At 37.2% G+C, this 15,514-nt stretch overlaps 1 protein-coding gene across 2 annotated transcripts in view; it reads right to left on the bottom strand.

The window, feature by feature from the left end:
- AHCTF1 (AT-hook containing transcription factor 1) overlaps positions 1-15,514 on the bottom strand; it is an 87,362-nt gene that overhangs the window by 13,012 nt on the left and 58,836 nt on the right. For both annotated transcript variants that reach the window (XM_030812555.1, XM_030812556.1), the window contains exons 25-32: positions 15,242-15,392; positions 14,825-14,932; positions 11,765-11,957; positions 9,818-10,012; positions 8,802-9,195; positions 5,194-5,317; positions 3,259-3,356; positions 643-851 (exon numbers count right to left, since the gene is read on the bottom strand). In XM_030812555.1, coding sequence (XP_030668415.1) covers positions 643-851; positions 3,259-3,356; positions 5,194-5,317; positions 8,802-9,195; positions 9,818-10,012; positions 11,765-11,957; positions 14,825-14,932; positions 15,242-15,392 — 1,472 coding nt within the window. The remainder of the gene's footprint in view (positions 1-642; positions 852-3,258; positions 3,357-5,193; positions 5,318-8,801; positions 9,196-9,817; positions 10,013-11,764; positions 11,958-14,824; positions 14,933-15,241; positions 15,393-15,514) is intronic.

Raw genomic sequence — 15,514 nt, 5'->3', positions numbered from 1 at the left:
TATAACATAAAAGTTGCCTGCTGGTAATAAAAGATTTGGTATAATAGAATTTTTTTAAAAAACTATGTCTTATTAAGTAGCAAAAGGTTATTTTCAGAGTGTACAGATGTTCGACACCAGCCAGTTGACTATCATTCTCCCACAAGGATGCATGGGGTGGGGGTGTTCATCCTGTTTAACTGTATCCATATATTTTCAAATATATGATCTTACGACTAAAAAAACCTTTCATTTGAACCAGATCAGCAAAAATTAAATTGATAAAACTATGGCTTCTTTAACACTTCCTTTTGGCTTTCATGAAAACCAGTTTATTTATTTATTTTTTCCCTGAGACAGGATTTTGTTATGTTGCCCAGGCTGGTCTTAAACTCTTGGGCTCAAGGATCCTCCCTCCTCAAACTCCAAGTAGCTGGGACTATAGGCACCTGTCACATCACCCACCTTGAAGGTCAATTTATTAAAGGATGTGTTTTTATATTCCACAAAATATTTATACACTTATTTTTTGAACCCATATTTTTATAAATAAGTTTTTATATAGCAGTCAAATAAATGAACGTGTTAGGTTTGAACAACTTTGTCTTGAAACAAACCAAAACTGAAAGACTGACAAAGAAGTAAAAAATTAATTTTTTTTACATGAATTTCTTGAGTATCAGGAGGGCTGTCAGAAATTGGAAGCTTTTCTTCTGGTAAGTCAACACTTTCTTTTAGTACACCAACTTCTACTTCATGATCTTCTTTTAAGTTCAGTGCTACTTCCTGGTTAAGCCTGCGCTCAGAGACAACAGGACCTTCAGAGACAGTGAGCGAGGAGTTTCCACTATCACCAAGGACATCGGCCATAGCTGAAAGAAAAATGAGGGAATTTTTTACATTTAAACTGAAAAATAAATCTACACACAATTAAGGAAGCAAACAGAAAGGAAAAGGCTACATTGCACTTGAATAGTATATTAATAAACTACCACAATGCCAGAAAGTCTACAACTTCTTAAACAATACACGTCTTTACACAGAGATAAAACAGAAAAAGATAAATTTCACATTTAAAAATGATAACTGATAAATGATATCAGGAAACTTTTAATATGATGACCAACTGCTTCAAGGAAGTTCAGGTGCTTGTTCCTCATCAATCTGAAACTGTATTCACCAGGTGACCACCAGACAACCAGCTATCCTTGTAGAGTAATTACAGAATTACATAAGGAACATACGACTAGGAAAAAGAATGAACCTCTATTGGCAGAAAGCATTCAAATAGGTACAAATGTACTCTACTACTTTAAAATCCTTTAGTGTTTAACAACAAAACATCAATAAAAAAAGCACAAAAATAAAAGATGAACTAGGAAAAAATATCTCTACACTTTCAATGGAAAATGGGGCTGTTATCCCTAACATGTGGATACTAATAAAACAAAATGAAAAACGTTTTCCTGTTTGGCAAAAAGAGGACGATGAAAAAACACTTTACAGGCTTCTCATCCAATACGTAGAAGTAGTATACAAACTTTATTGGATACAACAATAAAATATTAAAAATCTGGCTGGGCACGGTGGCTCACGCCTGTAATCCTAGCACTTTGGGAGGCCAAGGCGGGTGGATCACGAGGTCAGGAGATCGAGACCACCCTGGCTAACACAGTGAAACCCTGTCTCCACTAAAAATACAAAAAATTAGCCAGGTGTGGTGGCGGGCACCTGTAGTCCCAGCTACTCGGGAGGCTGAGGCAGGAGAATGGCGTGAACCTGGGAGGCGGAGCTTGCAGTGAGCCGAGATCGTGCCACTGCACTCCAGCCTGGGCAACAGAGCAAGACTCTGTTTCAAAAAAAAAAAAAAAATCTGTACATACTTCTGGACCCAACAAGTCCATGGTTAGGAATCTACCCAAAAGAAATACTGACACAAAATGTACTGTGCAAAGACACAAGAATATTCACTGCAGAAACAGCAAAACAAACCCCAAAATGGTGATTGGCCCAAATGTTCAGCGATACGCAATTAGTTAAGCATGTAACATCTACACTACAGAACACTGTTAGAACTGTTAAAAAGAACAGGATTAATCCATATTCCTGACAGAAAAATGTCTTAAATATATTACATGAGAAAAGAAAGCTGCTTTTTTGATAATGATCATTTCTAACAGCTAACATTTACTAAACTTCAGGTACCAAGCTCTACACAAAACACTTTACATGCAAGTGGCTTAATCCTGACAACTCTAGGAAATGGGTCTTATTAATATTCCCATTTAAAACTATTAATATTTTACCAACAAAAAAAATAGAGGCATAGCCCTTAAGTGCAGAACTGGGTTAGGAACCCAAACATTCAGGTTCAGCCCCCTGCACTCTTTAGGCACCATCTTGTTTCCTCTTTCAACATATCAGGGGAAATGGGCACAGAAAACAAAAATTCAGTAAAGACACTTTAAATTGTTAATTATGGACCCCTAAAACGGGTGATCGGCTTTTTACTTTACATGTTAGACAATTCTCTCTCTCTGGATTACTCTGTAATCATGTATTACCTTAATCATGGGACAAAAACTAGTCTGCTGAAGCTTACCCTACACCCCATTCATAATGTACCAGGAACAAAGGCATAACAGTTGAGAGCATGGGCTCTAGAGTCAGATAACAACTATGTCACAGTATAGTGCTGTGAGGATTAAATGAGTTAATAGACACAAGATGATCAGACCAATTCTGGGCATAGACATTCAAGGTGTCTGCTTCCCCTGAATCTAACTGTAAGCTCCTTAAGAAAATCCTGTCTTCCTCATCTCTGTATAGCCAGGGCCTAACTGAGAATAGGCCTTCACAAAAATGCTCATTGGATTAAAAAAAAAAATTCGATATATTTGTTAATTTCCCTGGAGTACATTCAGTCATTTGTGATTATTTTCTAATAATGAAAAGTCAACCTTGGCCTTAAGTTATCACAAACACAAAATAAAAACTCTTCTGCGTCCAAGAAGATCAAACAGCAGGGATGCATTTGGCTGTGGACTAGTAATTTAAGACTTTGAATATTAGAGCCACAGAATGGCTTACAAGCAACCCGCTGTCCGACAGCTTATACATCTCCTTAGAATACTTCTATGCCAGGAAAGCTGACCAGAGAGAGGAATAACTGAGGAGAAAAAATCTGAATAACAGAATAGATTATTTTGTTCTAAGAACAGAAAACTCTTCACTCAAAACACAAAAATGGAATAATCCTAAAGTCAAAATAATACATACATTTATTGTCATTTGCTCTAATTGCAGAGGTGTAGGTTTCAACAGATGTTAATCCTTCGTCCAACACTGGTACCTTGGACTTCTGGGTGAAGATTTTCCTTTAGAAAAAGAAATATATACCTTAGTGTGTAAGAAGATCCCATCTGCTTTAACCTGCTTTGGTCCTACCACCTAATCTGTCATTTTGGTGATGTAAACTGAGGTTCAGAGAATTCAGTACAACTCAAGCTCATTCTGAACAATAATATAAAATTTAAAAGTGAATTCAGAAACAATGCTGTACTTGTTTTACCCATTTTCTAATGTTTTACTCTTTAGGCAACAATGGCATGGCCTTAAAGTAGAAATGAAATGATTTTAAAATGCCTGTCAGTATACATTATATTTAAGCCAATTTTTAATAATCTGTGGCCACAGTCTTCAAATAAGTCTGTCAAGTATTCTGGAATATTTTCTATGAACTCAGTAGAGGCAAGGTTCAATATTTTAATGCTACCTGGAAAAAGTATGACAGATGACTCAGAAGAAGAGACCAATGAAACCTGTATTAATCCATATGATGAAAACAAATCCTGGAATATGATGAGTGTTCCTTTAATATTCTAATGACCTTTCTCAAAACCCAACTAAAGCATGCTAATTTAAAAAATTAGGACAAATGGTATTTGAAAGTAAATTCAAGAAAAAGGTATTTGAAACATTTATAGATTTTACAATAAAAGTAACAGTGATACATCACCACAAAATATCAAATAAGCTTGTATTTTAAAAGGAACTAGTTAGCCAAGATAGTGAATATGCACCTGGGTTCTCACTGGTAACTCTCATGTGATTCCTTCTCGTGCGACTGCTCTTTGCTTTGCAATTATCCATCAAAGCCATTGCAATAAATACCATTAGTTTTCATTAAAGTTCAAAAAACATTACAACGAAAAAATAATTCGGATAATCCTTTCATATTGGCTTCTACTTTTTCCATGCAGGCCTGGCAAAGATTCCAGCTAATCTAGATTTCTCTTCTCAGGCGTAAAGCATGTGATTTAGTTCAAGGTACAAGGGGTGACTATCATGATACTGAATTGTGTTAAGTGGTCTGGTAAGTCCCTTTCATTATGTATAAAGTAACGAACCATTTATAATGTTGTAAGTTATATTTTGTGTCAGTTAATTTTACTGAATCACCCTTACTACTACTTGATAATTGAAGCTGTCCCTTTTTTGTATCCTCTACAACGGTGTTATTCAAAAGTACGGACATGCAATCTGTGACAGTCTTGCAATGAGACAAGGAGCTCTTGCCAGAAGGTGAATCAACTGCTTCACTAATCATACTGATTAGTACAGCTGACTTTCCGTAAAGGAGGCAGTGCACTGATTTATATTCCAAGGCAAGCTGTTCATCTTGTTGCAGAACATAAACTGATACTCTCACCAATCTGCTTGACCACACTTTGAATATGTCATCTAGTAAAGTGTCAATGAAAATTATTTGGGAGTATGTTTCAAATGGTCATTAAAAAACACAAACTTAGAGTCATGTATTGAACAAATGGAAGGAAATAAAACTGTCATCTCCCCTGTGCTCTACTATGTCTACCTATGAAAGTCTTGTGCCTGATCATCCTGAAACCACTGGAAAGCAGAGGGCATGGAGGTATGCACAGCTGTGAGCAAAATCTTGGTCTTCCACAAAAACAGAATCACCAGAGTTCTGCCTCAATTTATCGTGTCTCTGTATATTTCCGAAACTTCATAGTAACTACTAAATGACATATAACTGTACAACTAAACTTTTTTTTAAAACAGCCAACATTACCAAAATGGAGATGTTAAAGATCTAAGTGAAATCTAACACGCACAGAATATTTTACTTCTGGTTCACAATTTAATTAAACTTCTTTTAAAAAGTATTTGAATTTCTCTCCATTAACTTACCCTGCATAGACTGATGGTGCACAAAGAGAAGCTTCAGTGCCTTGAACGGGGCTTAAGTGATTCAATTCTGAAAATGCCTCTGCTGCAACTAAGAGATCCTTTGTTTCTGCATCTTCTAAATTGCCTATAAGTCATACAAATAAGAATATTATTTATGCTAAATATTTAGTGGTTACTGATAGTCTTGCATTATTACTTTTTAAAAAGTTGTTGGGTCTGCTTTTTTGTTCTTTTAGGTTTGCTGCTGTGTTATCAGACTGCTAACACTTTCTTTCTTTTTTTTTTTTTTTTTTTTTTTTTTTTTTTTTTTTTTTGAGACGGAGTCTTGCTCTGTCGCCCAGACTGGAGTGCAGTGGCGCTATCTCGGCTCACTGCAAGCTCCGCCTCCCAGGTTCACGCCATTCTCCTGCCTCAGCCCCCCGAGTAGCTGGGACTACAGGCGCCCACCACCATGCCCTGCTAATTTTTTGTATTTTTAGTAGAGACGGGGTTTCACTGTTTTAGCCAGGATGGTCTCGATCTCCTGACCTCATGATCCACCCGCCTGGGCCTCCCGAGGTGCTGGGATTACAGGCGTGGGCCACCGCACCCAGCCAACACTTTCTTCTTCTTATTCTCTGAACCTAGCTCAAGAGCCCCCCTTAACCTCTCGCTTTTCACTTTTTGCTGAACAGGCACTAATGCAACTGTTTTATATATATTAACTCACTTAATCCTCAACATCTAAAAAAAAGTAGGTAAGAAAACTGAAGCCTAAGGTTATACTGCCTATCCCAGCTCATGAAGTGTACTCAGTAAGTAGCTGAGCTAGGATTCAAATCTAGCTTGCTTCACTATAGAGTTTGTGTTGTATGAAACCCCACCCACCACAAACACAATACAGATTTCTGGCCAGGCGTGGAGGCTCACGCCTGTAATCCCAGCACTTTGGGAGGCTGAGGCAGGCAGATCACGAGGTCAGGAGTTCGAGACCAGCCTGGCCAACATGGTGAAACCCCACCTCTACTAATAATACAAAAATTGGCTGGGCGTGGTGGCACATGCCTGTAACCCCAGCTACTCGGGAGGCTGAGGCAGGAGAATCACTGGAACCTGGGAGGCAGAGGTTGCGTTGAGCTGAGATCGCGCCATTGCACTCCAGCCTGGGCAACAAGAGCAAAACTCTGTCTCAAAAAAAAATAATAAATAAATACAGATTTCTATTTGAGACTGCCTAATATTGTAAGAATAATCAGTGAAGATAATGCTATGAACATTCTTTTAATAGCTACCATTTAAACATGTTAGTAGAACAAGGCACATCAAAAGAGCAGTGTAGGCCAGGAACAGTGGCGCATGCCTGTAATCCAGCTACTTGGGAGGCTGAGTCAAGAGAAGAAGTTGCAGTGAGCTGAAATAGCCCCACTGTACTCCAGCCTGGGCGACAGAGCAAGACTCTGTCTCAAATAAGTAAGGCAGTGTAAATTTCTAGACATATGCTATTTATGGGCATGGTCCTAAAGTTCTTAGAGCAATTAATAATGCCCACGCTTACTAAGTAAAGATATCATAGTCCAAACTTCAGTGGACTCTCATCTTAAACTACTTAAGACGCAGATTTTTATGTAAGTATGTAGTTTTATAGCTTTAGGGTTAGGAGTTACCTTTAAATAACCCTGTTAAAACTGTGTGTAGGGTAAGAAACATACAAATAGGCTCAGTTTTCTGACCCACCAATTCTAGGTGAAGTCTCTCCCCTTTACTAGCGTTCCCCTGGCCCTCTTGTTAACCAAACTGGATTCTAAGTGTTTGTCAATATAGTCCACCATGCTCTCTGTGACATGGGAGCAGGTGCCATTTCTACTTGACTCACTGTTTGATCTTCAACACCTAGAATAAACACAGTAGGAGCTAACAGGAATACATACATTAGGAATTGAAAACATTTTTTTTTTTTTTTTTTCCATACAGAGTCTCGCTCTGTCACCCAGGCTGGAGTGCAGTGGCGTGATCTTGGCTCACTGCTAGCTCCGCCTCCCGGGTTCACGCCATTCTCCTGCCTCAGCCTCTCCGAGTAGCTGGAACTACAGGGGCCCGCCATCACGCCCGGCTAATTTTTTTTTTGTATTTTTAGTAGAGACGGGGTTTCACCGTGGTCTCGATCTCCCGACCTCATGATCCGCCCGCCTCGGCCTCCCAAAGTGCTGGGATTACAAGCGTGAGCCACTGCGCCCGGCCTCAAAACATTTTTTGATCAGTAAAATAATATGAAGATAATAAATTCATGAGCCACTGAACTAGTATTTTTTTTTTTTTTTTGAGACAGGGTCTCATTCTGTTGCCTGGGCTGGAGTGCAGTGGCGCAATCACAGCTCACTGCATCCTCAACCTCGACCTCCTGGGTCCACGCGATCCTCCCCTCTCAGTGTCCTGAGTAGCTAGGACTCCAAGTGCATGCTACCATGCTCAGCTAATTTTTTTTATTTTTTGTAGAGATGGGGTCTCCCTATGTTGTCTAGGCTGGTCTTGAACTCCTGGGCTCCCAAAGTGCTGGTATTACAGCATGAGCCACTGTACCCAGCCTGAACATTTATTTTCATTCTCCAGTGATTATTTTGGAGGTGAGGACAGAGAGTAGAATGAAATTCCTGATTTCTGAGAATTCTAGAAACTTAACACTGGTGGGTAAGTTAAAAATTGCAATAATTTGGCAGGCCGTGGTGGCTCACGCCTGTAATCCCAGCACTCTGGGAGGCCGAGGCAGGCAGATCACGAGGTCAGGAGTTCGAGACCAGCCTGGCCAATATGGTGAAACCCCATCTCCACTAAAAATACAAAAATTAGCCAGGCGTGGTGGGGGGGCGACTCTAGTCCCAGCTACTCCAGAGGCTGAGGCAGAAGAACTGCTTGAACCCGGTGGGCAGGGGCGGAGGTTGCAGTGAGCCGAGATCATGCCACTGCACTCCAGCCTGGGCAACAGAGTGAGACTCCGTCTCAAAAAAAAAAAAAATAAATAAATAATGGCAATAATTTGTTCTGTAAAGTTATTTCTCATAGCTACTGGAAGGACTTTCAAGTCAGACTATGGCATCTTACATTTCCTTCCTTAAATGTTACTACTCTTTTCTAAATTTCATGCCCAAATAAAAAACGTAACACATTAAGTTCTCTGAAATCTTGTACCTACTCATGAAACAATGTAAGCCACACTTTCTAAGCTGAAAGAGTAAGATCTGTGCATTATGTCTAGGAACTAGTATACTGTGAGCATATAATATTTAACTCTCATGCTTTCTTTTTGAGATAGGGTCTTGCTCTGTCATGCAGGCTAAAGTACAGTGGTGCAATCATGACTCACTGAGGTTTCAAACTTCTGAACACTCCCACCATGCCTGGCTAATTTTTAAATTTTTATTTTGTAAAGACAGGGCCTCACTATGTTGACCACGCTGGTCTTGAACTCCTGGGCTAAGCAATCCTCCAGCCTCAGCCTCCCAAAGTGCTGAGATTAACTAGTATGAGCCACAATGCCTGGCTATGATGCTTTTCTTATGGTGGAAAAAATTCTATTATAAACTTTACTGAGGGACATTAATAACAATTTTGAGTGTTCAGAAATGAGTTCTTACCCATTTGTTTCTGCAGGTCTGAAGGAGTTACTTCTGATGCAAATACATCTTTATCTCCATCCTTTTCAGTTTGTTCAGTTACATTAGTAGTTAGTGCAGTGGAAGAACTTTTGGGCTTAGAGGCCGTGAAAACAGTCTCTTCAAGGTCTTCCGGTGACAGTGCATCCTGATACTCTAAGGTGGTCTCATCGGATGTGATTGAAACACTGCTGTTTCCTTTGCTCACATCCAGTTTCTTTAAACTTTGTGACCCCACATCCATTTCTTGATGCTCCTTTTCAGGGCTGTTCAGGAAAAAAGATGTGGTCCTATCTTTGCTCTTCAGCCATTCAGTTTCCGCTGGAACTGCATATTTTTTAGGTGTAAATACTTCTAATTTGCTATCATCTGCAGCCTGTAAAGTAAGATTTTGAAAAGAAACAAATTAGTAAATATCACAGTTAAGTCTAGTCCTAAGCTACCCATCCCAATCATACCCACACTTTCTTTTATCTAAATCCATTCTCTTCTAGTACCCAAAAGTTAATGGTGGCTAATGTTTCCCTAATTGGTAATATACCAGTATTTTCAGAAGACTAAAATACAGAACAGGCTAGATGACCAATAATCACTGAAAGGTTCCTATTGACCTACAGTGGACCTAAAGACACGCCCTCAAAAATATACAACTAGTTAGAAACAATACAATATAAGGTAAAAACAGACATAAAAGAAGGACTAAAAATTAGGAGGTTTGAATCCTACTCCCAATTCTACCACCATATATCTAGTTGACTACAGCCAACTTACTTGGTGCTTCCGAGTCCTATTTATCTGTAAGATGACGGGTTTGGCTTAGCCAATGGCCCTAGTGTTTCTTTCAGAACTAACCTTTTCTTATTTCATTACTGGCTACAAGGTTATATGCAAAAATCTACAGTGGTATTTAAAAACTTGATTTATCGAACTTTTTACTTGTCGGAGCTAATATATTCTTATTAAAAAATGTCTTTTCTCCCAATTATTATCAAACTTACCCCAGGAATCCATTTTGGGTTGACATCTTCTTCCACAAATGAAATTCTAGTTTCTTTAAGTCGTTGAGGAGACCTTCCAGGTGATGGAGAGGGAGATGCTAAAGGTGTTGATCGAAGAGTAGACCTCAGGATGGACTGAGGAGTGAACTCAGAAAATCCAGAAGTAGTAACTGACATAGCCAAACTTTTAGCTTTCTATAGTAAAGAGCAAATGGAATTACACCATTAAAAGTGCTTATAGGCCAGGCGCAGTGACTCACGCCTATAATCCCTGCACTTTGGGAGGCCGAGGCGGGCGGATCACGAGGTCAGGAGATCGAGACCATCCTGGCTAACACGGTGAAACCCAGTCTCTACTAAAAATACAAAAAATTAGCCGGGCGTGGTGGCGGGCACCTGTAGTCCCAGCTACTTGGGAGGCTGAGGTAGGAGAATGGCATGAACCCATGAGGCGGAGCTTGCAGTGAGCTGAGATTGCACCACTGCACTCCAGCCTGGGCGACAGAGCAAGACTCCGTCTCAAATAAAAAAAGTGCTTATATAAAAACAGATGGGGTCTGAGTCACAATAGTGGTTATATTCTCATCTCATCTCCAATAAACATATCAATAGAAATATTTATTCCAGATTTCTGCAAAGAAAATACAAAATTCTTCCAGAGCTTTTTATCCGTAAATCTACGAAACATAAAACTGCATCCATCTTTCTAAAAGCATCATTTCCAACTTAAATTCAACTAAAAAATAAAGTGCCAATTAGTAAGATAAATTACTTAACATTATAGAATTATACAAATCTAATTACAGAAAACTACAGTAAGACTGTAGTATGTTTCAGAAAAAAAATTTCATCACACAAATCCAATAATAACCAAATTATGTATCAGAATCCTCTGAAGATTTAGTATAATGAATACAAATAATCTGAAATTAGCATGTAAATTTATTTAGTAGAGATAATTCCTTCACTTGGCCTCTAAAGGCCTAGTAAACAAATTATTGAATCCCATTAGATTATAATAAATTCTGTTAGACATGTTACAAGATTGTAACAATTCTTTTTTCTAGACTATTCTGGCAGCAGGTATAAAATTACTCCAATTTCATTTCATTTGAACCTAGCTGTAGAGAATACAAAGTGTGATTTATTTTTGACAAATGAAAAAAATACTATACTGAATATTAAATTATTGAAACCTAATCTTTTCAACTTATTTTAATAAGTATTTTAGGAAGAGCACTTATTTAGGTATCTTTTATTCAACTTGAAAAATAAGGATTCCCTAGCTTCACTATAAATGCTGGATATCCAAACAGAGAACTGAGGGACAATGGGGAGGGGTGAGGGAGAAATAAAGCTTCTGGGTTTCAATCCAGAACATTAGTCAAGGGGCTAGGGAGACAGTATGTTAAAAAAAAAAAACAACTTTAAAAAGACCACCACTAGCAGAGATCACAAGTTGAGTGCTGTGATTTCTCAGCTAATACCTTATGAGATGGGAAAAGGCAGTTTAAAGAGGGATAAACCAAAGTAGGAAGGAGTAACAGTTTCGTCAAAGAATTTAAATAAATACAAATAAACCGAAGAACTAAATAGCATTTGATAGAAGAAATAACAGCATAATGATATCAGAAATGGAGCTTATGTAAAAATGAAATAAAAACAAACTTAAAAATCTGAAAGTATTACAAAGGACAAAGGGAAATTCACAACCACACAGAACCCTATATTACATTTAAGAAAATAATGTAATTGTTAACTTTAAGCAGGAAGGGATAAATTTAATCAGCTCGGTTTTTAGAAGATGTGAAAATATAAAGGGATGCTTAAAGCATTTCCCAGCACTCTCCAAACGTATCAGTTATAAATTGCTTATTTTTCTCTTTGCTACTTGAAAAATAAGAGCCATCTAGTTTCATTGTGAATGCTAGATGCGTAAATACTAACCTTAACTACAAGAGGAGTTTCAAGCAAATGTAATTCTGAAGCCCTGGAGATGGCCTGAGGCGATCCTTTTAATTGCGAACTTGAGGGCAGTGAACAGGATACTAGGTACAAAGGAGATTTCATGGAGCTTTGCTGAATAAACTCCGAACACTGAGAAGGCCGGGGGACAGGCTGAACAACCAAATCTAGCAGTCTGTAATCAGAATGCGCATTTATTCAGTTATACTGAAAAACCAAAAGAATTTAGTATCCCATTTAATCAGACCTCTATATTCACTGGTAACTATGATAGCCACATGCAAATACAAATTCAGTCAAGTAAGTATATTAATGTAATCCAAAGTGCCACCGTGCACTCAAAAAGTCAGAAAATTATTCATAGCAAAACAGAATTAGGAACTGCACGTAGCAACTGATTTTTAAAAAGAGTTTGTGTCGTTGTCCTTCCCTTTACCTACATTTACTGAGCTCTTACTACGTGCCTCGCATTTATTTTCAAATGAAGATGAACTGCCAATGATTTAAAATATTAAAGAAAACAGGACAAGGCTTCCCTGGCAATCCATTTACTAAAATTCATTAACATGCAAAATATCCATTCACCTACAGGTAATATATATATAATGAATATTGGTTCATTTTGCCTTTATGGTTCTGATTACAATAAAGACTAGACTGACAACCCACCCCCACCACCACAACCAAAAGTTAATTTTTTCAAGTCAATGAGTTTGGTGACAAAGTACAACTTTAAGATTCTACTACAGGGTTTTCCGTAATGTCCTAATCCCAATGATAAAACTGATCCCACTGATTACTTGTACTGAGCATGTATAATCCAGATAAGTTTTAAAGCTTAATTTACAGATAAATGTAAACTCAAAAGTCGAGTTTTCAGGTGGTAATTTTTGGTGGACCATTTGCACAGGTCACTCTTTTCTCGATTTCCTAATAAACAGTCTATCTTATGGTTGTATTTCCTAGGGTAAAAACAATCCCTTTTTATTTCCCCCAAATGCCAACGTGGCTCACCTGAGAATAACCAGAAAAAGTAGAGCCAGAAAATAAAAACTTGTAGTTGCAGTACAAGTATTTCTGGAGCCCAGAAATAAAAACTTGTAGTTGCCGTACCTTCCTTGTCATTCTATCTATCAAATGAGAGTTTTGCTCTTAGGAGCGGTAGACCAACGCAGGTGATAATGGGGAAATATTTAAATGTCTTCCCACTTGTTGTTCTGTATCAAACACAGCTTTCAGATTTCCACCAAATCAAGAATATCCAATCAGGCTGCTAGACATTTCTTTTCTTCTAGATTATCTTTCTCTATCTCGTTTGCATTTAAATTCTGTACTTGGATTCAATCCAAACTTGGAAAACAGTTTGCTCACTTTTATACTGAGCTACCCCAAAGGAACACTGTTAAATGTTTTGCATTGTGTTTATGTTTAAGGTACCTATTTGTGAATGAATGCTTCTCAAAAGCAAGGACTGTGCAACAAAAGCAACCTACCAAGTCAAAGCAAAACTCCTGTATCATCAAGACTTAATAGTTTAAAATTAAAGGTTCTAAGAGAAATCTTTTTAAGGTATTTTCTAAATGAAATGTTAAATATTGCACTAGGTCTCAGGTCTTCAACCCTGAGACCAAATATTCTTTCAGAACTAACCTTTTCTGATTTCATTACTATCTGCAATGTTATTTTCAAAAATCTATAGTGGTATTTAAAAAATTGATTTATGTAACTTTTTACTTGTTAGAGCTAATATTTTTTTACCATAATCCATATAAAGAATGCATCCTATATCACATAAAAATAAAACATCAATTACATAAATTAGCACTTCAGCCTTACTATATGATGTACCCACGGATGTTATCTATTCTGCTCTATTTCATTGCAAGACATACTGTCTACCCAGTAATGCAAACTCAGTATGAAAAACACAGAAGGTAAATATTCAAAACTCAACTGGCTCTCTTATATCTGAGTTAACACTGGCTTAAAAAAATTCTCATAATACTTCTTTAAGGACCTGAGGCCATTAATCAAAGGTCTTTTAACCTCTATTATTGCTCCCTGCAACCTCAGAGCTATTAAATTACAAAAAGACCAGGGAAAGGGGACTTGCAGAAAAAAAATCCAAACTATTGGTAGAAAAAAAGAATGTCGGTAATAACAACTTTCAGTTAAAATATCTTCTTTCCGTTTAAAATACCGTCTTACCCGTCTTACCAGAGTAAATAAAGGGAAACAACCTAACTAAATGTAGTCCAAAAAAAGAAAAACCCTTTCAAGCTTTAAAATATGTCCATTATTACACTCTATACTTCTGGCCTCAGTTGTTTGTATGACCTCATCTCAATTATCTTTTTCTTAGTATCAAAAATTCAGATAGTCTTGTAATGATTATCTACAATCATTATAAATACTTTAAACAACATAATTTTGTCTTTGACAAAACAATCAAGAATTTCCAATGATCCTGGGCATATTAAGGACAAAGAATCAATACATGAAGAGACATACTCTGTTCTCTGTGGTACATAATTATGAACACTTTTCAACTAACCAATGCTCATAAGTAAATACTTGCAATCACAATTTCATCTTGGATACAAAACTTCAACTTAACACCACAGGTAAGATGTAAACGTGCTGCATCTGAAGCAACACAAGACATTTTAGTAGGCACTGTTCAACAGAAGAAAGCTTCAATGAGCTACCCAAGATTAATTTGTAATTAAGTATAAAAACAACCTTCATTTAGAGGTCTACTAACAAGGAGATAACAAGGAAAGTAAGTTAATAGTTTGCTCATGAAACAAACTTCACTCCTGTCCACTAAGCAGTCTGAAATTATTAAACAAAAATTTTAAGTATACTACCTGATGTAAAATTTCCTAAAATTACTGCTGCCCAAAGTATAATAAAAAGCAAACATTAAAATATTCATTTAATAATTTAAAATAGTCTATAAAATGTTAAAGATAATTAAAAATTACAATTGTAACTATCATCTAACATTGTGTCTCTAAGAATGATTTAATAAACTCTTACCTAGAAATTTTTTGTGATGCTTTTGAAATTGGTGTTCCAAAAAATGCCTCAGGCAGCTCTGGAGCTGGGAGCGAATACACTATAGGAGACGGTTCTTCTATTTTAGAACTACAAAAATAAAAATGTAACTTCTGATGTATCACAAGGAGCACTGATAACAAGTGGATGAGATGGGAGAACAAAGGGTTTTCATTCTTTTTACTTTGTACAGTTCTGCACTGCTTACAAATAACAATGAACATTTCACTTTCAAAGGTTTTTAAAAATTCTTCTCAGAAACATAGCCAACATAAAGAGTTTTTCTTTTTTACATACACTAATAAACTCAGGCAATGAGAGTGGATTGTTGATGAATGCTGTTGATGTCCAGTAAAGATTAACAAGCAGCATGACTATGAAACGTGTAAAAAACCATACCTATTGTAAGGTGTGGTGCTATTTATAGGTTCTTTGCTTGCCCAAACTTCTCCAATTTTAGATAACACATTGTTGATGAAAACAGATCTTGTCAACACAGTTCCTGTTACAACTTGCTTTGGAACAGCTGATAATGGTTTGGGTCTAGAAACTGTAAAATGAAGAATGTTGGAATTAACTGCATCTCTAACAAACAGGAATTTAATAAAAGCATATGAAAGAATGATTATACCCCCCCCCCGCCACACACACATTACGTGGTAATAGTAGCTA

The sequence above is a fragment of the Nomascus leucogenys genome, chromosome 5 (genome assembly GCF_006542625.1).
Source record: "Nomascus leucogenys isolate Asia chromosome 5, Asia_NLE_v1, whole genome shotgun sequence".
NCBI lineage: Eukaryota > Metazoa > Chordata > Mammalia > Primates > Hylobatidae > Nomascus > Nomascus leucogenys.
Note: the sequence above shows the minus strand (reverse complement) of the source record. Positions and strands in the feature narration are given on the sequence as shown.